This window comes from Scomber japonicus, chromosome 14 (assembly GCF_027409825.1).
Source record: "Scomber japonicus isolate fScoJap1 chromosome 14, fScoJap1.pri, whole genome shotgun sequence".
In the NCBI taxonomy this organism is placed as follows: domain Eukaryota; kingdom Metazoa; phylum Chordata; class Actinopteri; order Scombriformes; family Scombridae; genus Scomber; species Scomber japonicus.
Window position 1 is genome coordinate 25,156,640 of NC_070591.1, and position 8,168 is coordinate 25,164,807.

The 8,168-nt window shown below is 40.6% G+C and overlaps 1 protein-coding gene across 1 annotated transcript; it reads left to right on the forward strand.

Annotated features, from left to right (window-relative positions):
• The first annotated feature begins 1,574 nt into the window (after positions 1 to 1,574).
• On the forward strand, positions 1,575 to 7,105 carry bag3 (BCL2 associated athanogene 3). The gene is made up of 4 exons (XM_053333173.1): positions 1,575 to 1,872; positions 3,993 to 4,328; positions 4,454 to 4,804; positions 4,937 to 7,105. Exons 1-4 carry the CDS (start codon positions 1,672 to 1,674, stop codon positions 5,876 to 5,878), a joined length of 1,830 nt encoding a protein of 609 aa, XP_053189148.1. The 5' UTR covers positions 1,575 to 1,671; the 3' UTR covers positions 5,879 to 7,105.
• The last annotated feature ends 1,063 nt before the right edge of the window (positions 7,106 to 8,168 follow it).

Here is an 8,168-nt window from a genome sequence, read left to right on the forward strand (position 1 = left end):
AAGTACAACTGTCAAATGCTCTTTTACACTGTCATCAACCAAATAAGGCAACATAATACATCAATTATTATCATCAATAAACGACAACAGTAATAATAAAAGGGGACACATAAATATATGAACAACCTGTACACATACTAGCCAATATGAAAGTATAAATTATGCGGAAAAAATGTAACTGAATAATATAAGACTGCTGAAAAATTCATTGCTGTCATACCCAATGGGTTTATGTGGACAGAAGAATGCATTACCATCTATTTTTATGCTAACAGTGGGGAGCCAAAAAGAAACCTTAAAAAATATTCTCACATACTGGCTTTAATGAGTTTATGCCATTATTATTAAAATGTCAATAAGTATAATTTATCCACTTTCATTATTAAATTATCCAGAAAATCTCCACCAAAGATCCTTGCATCTCTGGCTCCAATTTGTGTTGAGTAATAACACTGAAGTCGCCACTTCATTACAAGCCACCTTAGATAGGGGTCCAGGCAGGCCAGGGTGGTGGGCGGATACCAAACACATATCAGTGTTATTAGAATTCTTGCTAGTTGCTGAAGCTTGCAGAAGTCAGAGATGCTCCCTGAGAGATGCAAATATTCTGGAAACAACAACCTCACCACTGAATGAAGAATGTGATAATTATTTGGTGGTGTGATTCATGACCGGAATTTATGGAATTGTATGATTTATGACTCACCCAAGGAAAATAAAACATTATAAAAAAAATATGCATGCTACTATTGCATACACATTTGAAGACACAATCTACAGTATGCATTAGACTATACTCTAGGATTCATTTATATCTCCTGTAAGCTTTGTGTCGCTATATAATCCCTATGATATATTGGAAAATATTTATGAAGCAGATTTTTACACCTACAAACAACCATTCACAGGAATTGGCTCCATAGACTATGCAATAAAGCTCTTGTTAATGTCAGTCTTTTTTATTGTTTTATACAGAAATCAATTTGTCCTCAACTGTAGTTTCCAAACTGTGTTTGAGTACATCCTAGCCAAGCAAGGATGAATTTGATTTACTAGTATTTCCTTTATAGTATGAAGCTGAATGGGAGAATTCCTATGATTAAGGAATAACTGTCATCAAAGGTGTCACTGTGCCCACACTGTATCACACAACCACCGTTATATAACTGTGCACCAGATAAGCCCAGACTGAGTTCCCTTGGACAAGATTTTCCTCTAGTGGGAGTGCATCTATTTTTGGGGAATCTTTGGTTATGAACACATGCTTATCGGGATTCCCTGAAAATAGGTGGTCAAAGTGGGGGTTCCAGAGAAAACACAAGGGGCCACTGAGGGTCTAAGGGTGAGGATTTCCAAATCACTAGAGAGACGAAGGAAGAAGTCACAGTCAGTATCCTCATCTGCAGCAAAAATAAATAAATAATCCAACACACAAAAAAATCCCAAATGTATATCAGAGTTTACTTTGGGGGAGGGGGGGGGGGAGGGGTGGTGGGTCTGCGCCACAACAAGTTTGGGAACACATGCCATCTTATGCAGCGTTGTCCGCCCCCCACCAACCCCCCTACGAACCCCCCTACCAACATTTAACCCTGCTATTTCGAGAAACTTCCAGCCCACTTTTTCCACGTCACTTGAAGGAATCTTTAAAGCGTCCGTCGCCTGTATAAAATGTCTCAGTACTCGACAGGCAGAAGCAACATGAACGGCGTCAAGACTCAGTCACCGATACTGACCATGGCGAATAATGACAACGACCCTCTGCCCCTCGGATGGGAAGTCAAAATTGACCCGCAGACGGGATGGCCATTCTTCGTGGATCATAATAACCGCACGACAACCTGGAATGACCCCAGACACGACACGAAAAAGGTAAGAAAAAAAAGAAGACATATAAAAGAGCGTCGGGATAAAGTTAAGGATATGAATATAATGGCTTTTACGCATTTTCTGCTGCGTGTTGTGTCTCTTTTAGTGTGCGTTTAGTTTGATACGCTGTCAAACCAGCAGAAGCGCTGCGCTACATCACTGTTATATATTAATCTTGTTGACTATAGGCCTTGTTTGGCACCGTTACCTCCCCCTCACAGACAGCTCACAAGCCTATTATAACGGGTGATCAACCCTGTTATGTTCCCGTGTCATGATCTAAGACTATAATTACTCGATGACTCACCCTGCAGTATGTAAGGGCTACCTATGATGGGCTCCCAATGTTTTAATACCTCCATGCCTAGAAACACTGCGTCGCCCTGCTCATATTAAACTTTTTCCCTTACAAGGATTGAGGCTGGTCCAGTTTACTTTGGCCTGTGGAGTAAAACGTGTATCAGGAGGCGCTGGCTTCCCTGCAGAGCAATATGCAGCTGCTTTAAAAAAAAACACTTACTGCAGAGAAAACCAGGATAAATGAGAGGGAGTGAAATGGGCTTCACCCGTGTCAGTTAGTAATCTTTCGTCTCAGGGAGAGAAAAGGGGGGGGGGGGGGGGGGGACTGTTGCCCAAAGTTAGTGTCCCAAAGAATCTGCTAGAAAGAAAACAGCTGTCAGGGGATAAAATTGGTGCAATGCTGCTGGCAGTGTCCCCTACTGAAATGGCAGAGGGCAAAGGGTCGTTCACCGCTATTTCATAACTTTTGTCTTTGAGGGAAAATGACAGTGACTTACATTTAAATGCAGTTTTTTTGTCCTGCAGCCTCTTGTATGTGATTTCAGAGGCTACAAGCAGAACTTTGAACACTTTTGAGATATATCATTGACAGAGCGCTGAACTATTAGTGGACCTGTTGCTTGTAACCCTGCTTGGCTGTCAGTGGCAGGTGCTTATACTTGGCACACTAAGAATAATACAAAATACTATCTATAGTGATAGTGAGACTTACTTTTAGTCAGATTATTATGTTTACAAAGTACTGTGATATCTTTTCTTAACATCTATAGGTGTGGTCAAAGAACAGCGACACAAGAAAGTTCATTGAGTAATCAAATTATCTTTATAATTTATTGGAAGAGTATTGAAAAAAACATCTAATGTTGTTTGTTTAAATTTTAAGAAAGAAAAAGAAGTATGACACAATAATGATTGAATAACAGAGGCTATGCCAAAGTATTGTGTATGGGAGTGTCAGGAAAGACAGCCAGCTGAATGACGTCATACTGATTGTAGCATAGCAAAAATGTGAAACACAAACACAACAACTGTGACAGGAAATGGGCTAAAAGTCCATGTTAGCAGTCAGAAGCTATTTTTCACTTATCAAATACTCAGGGAGGTGTTACTTTTGGCATCCCCCTATGGAAATATCACATTTTAACCTATAACCTTTGCAATTAGCTCAGGACCCACAGCACTTTTCTGTTGTTAATAGCACCCAGTTTTGTTTTCTACATTAATATTCAACTATACAAACTCTGATAAGACTGTTGAAATGTATATGTAGCTTAATTCATGCTGCAATTTGGATACAGCTGATTTAAATGTAAATCTCTTTGTGGGGGAGTTAAGCACCTGAATAATGCATGAGATACACATAGCATTACTCCCTATACTCATGTATTGTATCAGAAAACACAGCTTGCATAAAATATTCAAGCACTATATTAGTTTTTTATTAAAATGATAACGCCTAACTTCTCGAATCAAACCAGTCACCTGGAAAATATGTAATGTGATCATGGCCCGTTTTAGGTTTTGAGATAATAATTCTAACCGAGCTTATAGTGACACTGTAATGAGATCATCGGACTCACTAATCATGTTTTGTTGCGATTAAATAGTTTTAATAAATACTTAATTAGTTAATTATCACCACTGTAGTTGCTTAAAATGTTTATAATGAATTGGTTTTATAAGCGCCTTGAGTAGTTTTAATTTGCTTTTCTGGATATTATAAAGAAATGAAATGATCTTTGTTACTCTTTGTTGTAAAGTGATTATTAGGTGTTACATGACACTTATGACAATATATCATTATACTACTGACTGTGCTGCAGGTCAGAGAAGTGTCAGCAAATGGACCCAACATACCTCCAGAACCAAGCCCTCAGGAGACACAGAAGACCTTTGTGAGGGAGATGAAGCACCCCATTCTTCGCCCAGGTTATGTCCCGATCCCAGTCTTCCACGAGGGCGCAGAGCTCAGACAGCAACAGCACCCATGTTACTCTTACATCCAGCCATCCACTGCACAGAATATCCGGACAGATGGGCGGACACCATCCCCAACGCCAGGGCTCCACTGCAGGCCTAGATCACCTTTACATGGACCTTCGGACAGCTGCTCCACTGAGCCTGGAATGGCCAGCTCACCTGTTTCACAAACAGCAGAGGTGAGACGTCTACATATGCTGCAATACAGTATAATTAGTATTCAGTTAAGAATCATAATTTTGGATTTGTTAATAAAATGACCAAATACTGAATTTTCACTGTTTCAACTTGACTTATTTTCAAGGTTTACACTACCCCACATCACCAACCCCCACGGCCCAGCAGCACTGGTCTCCAAGCAGGTTACATCCCCATCCCGGTGATCCATGAGGGGGGAGGAAGCCAAACACCAACACAGGCTCAGTTAAATCCCACTGTCTACTCTCAGCGTGTCCCCTACCCAGAGCACCAACAGCCCTTCCATCGCCTTCAGACAGAAGAATGGCCCAGCTACTCTACAGTAATGCAGCCTCCTCGGGAAAGGGCTTCTCCGATATTGCTTCCTCAGCATCGTGATTCTGCTGCTATTCACCTCCCTCCTCATATAAGAAGCCAGTCACCCATTGTCACTCAGGTGATGGGAGAAAGACCACCGGTAATTTTACTTTTGTGTGTTTTTACTGGGTCATCCATCGACAAGTTCAACAAGCGTTTGATTTTCATGTCAGTATGTGTTGACCTGAATATTGACATATCCTAACGACTTTTTTTTTTTTTAACATCCAAGGCTCAACAGCATATCCTCACAAGAGACCCACCCCAGAAAATGGAGCAGGAACCACATAGCCCACAGCCAAAACCTGAGATTGCTCCTTTCCCCCAGCCTTTGCATACAGAAGTCGATGGCCAGAAGCCTCAACAACCTCAACACTTCCAACAGCCTCCACCTCCACAACCTCAACACTTCCAGCAGCTACCCCCCCAGCAACCCCAGCAGTTCCAACAACCCCAGCAGTTCCAGCCACCCCAGCAGTTCCAGCCACCCCAGCAGTTCCAACAACAACCCCAGCAGTTCCAGCCACCCCAGCAGTTCCAACAACCCCAGCAGTTCCAGCCACCCCAGCAGTTCCAGCAACCCCAGCAGTTCCAGCAGACACCTCCTCAGACATCGCCACAGCCTCAGCAGCCTGAACAGTTAACGCAGCTGCAGCAACAGTTCCAGCATCCCCAGAAACCAGAGCAACCACAGCAACATACTGCAGACATCACAGTCCAAATACCTTCAAAACCGGAACCCCAGGACACGGCACCTGTTCCTCCAGAGGTTCCACCTGTAAAGGTAGAGGCCGAACTGCCTGCTCAGTGCCCTGTCCACCCAGGTGTGGCTAAAGTACAGCAGATAGTTGAGCGGGTCTCTGAGCTGGAGCAGAAGGTGAAATGTTTTGATGGAAAGAAGAATGATAAGAAATACTTGTTATTGGAGGAGCTGCTGACCAAAGAGCTCTTAGCATTGGACTCGGTTGACCCAGAGGGTCGTATAGATGTACGGCAGGCGAGACGTGACGGAGTCCGCCGTGTTCAAAACATACTGGAAGAACTGGAGCAACTGGAGGAACAGCCAACCAGGCCTGCAAGTGAGACCTCAATGGAGGGAGACAACCTGACACAGAAAGGAGAGCCCAGCATGATCACCAAGGAGAATGTTGGGATGGCAAAGGAGATTTCGTAAAGACTGCACACGTCGTAATCATGGGGAGAGGAGAATAGCCTGCTGTTTATTTGAATCTGTTCCGGCTCACTCACCACCTCCTCCTCTCTCTACAGCATTTGTGGAAGTTGCATGCATTGATTAACTGTGTTGGTATTTCCTGCCATTCAGCACATAATTGATGGTAGCTCAGCGCTGTCATGTTTTCAAGCCAATGTCGCTGCCTTTTATGTTGTGCCAATGTCTTCATAATGAGACAGCTGTCATGATCAAGGTGTTGACAATGATTTTTAGTCAAATTAAGTTTGAATATGAGGCCTTTATCAATAAATGGAAGAAACAGTATTTTCTTAAGAAATGTTACATGTAGTTGCCTTTTGTCTGATCAAATATTGTACGAAGCTTTTCTTAATCCAGTGAGCACATGAGTTGGTACACAAGGGCGAACATTTGGGGCTTTAAAGCAGAACTCACTGCAAAACTCAGTCAACAGAAAAGCATTTTCCCCTTTATTGCCACAGGGCCATGTTGAAGCTGCTTTGTCACAAAACACAATGAATATGTTGATTAGATGCTGCTTTTTAGTGCATTTACTTTTGCCGTCTTCGCACTTTGCCATCATTGACATCTATCATGCTGAGAGATCAGCAGCACTTCATTTGAGATATATCAGTTACACAAGTTTTGATTGGTGTGTTTGAGTGTTTGTATGTGCATTGGTTTACCTGTAATTTCAAAACAACATTATATCAGTATTTATATCATTATATAGTATTTTGGTACATTTATGAATGTGTAATGACAAATGGACCTGAGATGTGTAACCTACTTGAGATGTCAGACAATCAGCACTCAATGCTAATAAAGAATCACAGTTTAAGATTGTCAGAATGTCCTTGTATAAGTACCAAAGCCACAATCTGTAATAGCACTACAACAAAAATGGCCTAAAAGCCTTAAAAATACCAACTGTGAGAAGTTATTCAACTAATGGACAACACATGAAGTGCACAAAAACATCAATCTTATAATTTAAAACGTTCAAAATTATTTTTATTATTGCCCTCTGAGTGTTTGTGTAGTAAATTAAGATCATAAGCCATCTGTAATGGAGGGTCACTGCCTAATTCACCTTTACAAATTATGGATTGTGGCTTAGTGTTGATCACGGGTTATGAGTAGCAGACTAATATGTTGTTGAAAGCAAATCACGTTGGTATGGTTGAAATAAAATGTATTTGACATTCATTCTGACTAATATTTGAGTCCCAACAAAGAAACATGTTTTAAGACACACAAATACTACTGTTTGGAATACTAATTTGTGTCTGATATATTTTCTCACAAAAAATTAAATTATCTATTTAAAAGAGTTCTTAAAACTTGTGTAACTTGTTTATTGGGCCAGGATTAGCCTCCAAACTAGTTGTGATCTTACAAAATGATGTGTGTACATATACACCTTAAACACAGTGGTAAGCTGAGAACACAGATACTTTTCCTCTTAAGCAGATGAATATGGAAACTATCTTCTTAACATACAGTACATCATTCTGCACAGTGACAGATAATTCAAGGGTACTAAAAGTAAATTTGTCAGTGGAGAGGAACTTAAATCATGTGTGTGATCCCTATTGGACTGTGAAGATTGACTCTCAGTGCTGGTTGAATTTTTGGATAGGTAACAGTTATGTCTGTGTCAGCTCAGCTGCTCCCTGCTTTTTCCCTCAGGGCTCCACTGACTCATAACTTTGAAATTTGTGCCCCCTTATTCCTACCATATGTGGGTGCGAGTGGGTGTGTTTTTGGCCTTTTTATATATACAAATTACCTGAACCTGTTAAATAAAAAGAGATTAAATGAAATTAGTTTGGCGATGTTCTCACATAAATTAAAACCACTGAATTCCTCACAACTCAGAGGTGCTGAGAGTCATTGCTTGCCACACCTTGAAGACAGGAATCTACAAGCTATAAGACAAAGAAAAGACAAGATTAGGATAACTCAGACAATTGTAACATCCAAAATAACATCTTATAATCAACATACTATCTCTTCTAGAAATAGTTACATAATCACATAATATTTATGTAGTAAATATATAGTAAATATTTTACCATCATTTTTTTTCATCACTTCATTTACAGAAAGTATTGCTTATACGATGTGTGCCAATGAGACAATAAAACAACTAGGAATCATAATGAAATAAAGACATGACTTAACTTTGAATTTGTTGATACAGCAAGGACAAAGGGTAAAATAAAATCAGAGAAATCCCTTAGAACAGGGAATTTGTGCTTCAAGTAAA

What these genes read in the sequence shown, in the direction of transcription:
- bag3 (XM_053333173.1), top strand. Translation starts at nt 1,672, where the DNA reads ATGTCTCAGTACTCGACAGGCAGAAGCAACATGAACGGCGTCAAGACT. An exon ending in CTGTTTCACAAACAGCAGAG is followed by an intron (nt 4,329 to 4,453) that starts GTGAGACGTCTA and finishes CTTATTTTCAAG; the next exon opens with GTTTACACTACCCCACATCA. An exon ending in TGATGGGAGAAAGACCACCG is followed by an intron (nt 4,805 to 4,936) that starts GTAATTTTACTT and finishes TTAACATCCAAG; the next exon opens with GCTCAACAGCATATCCTCAC.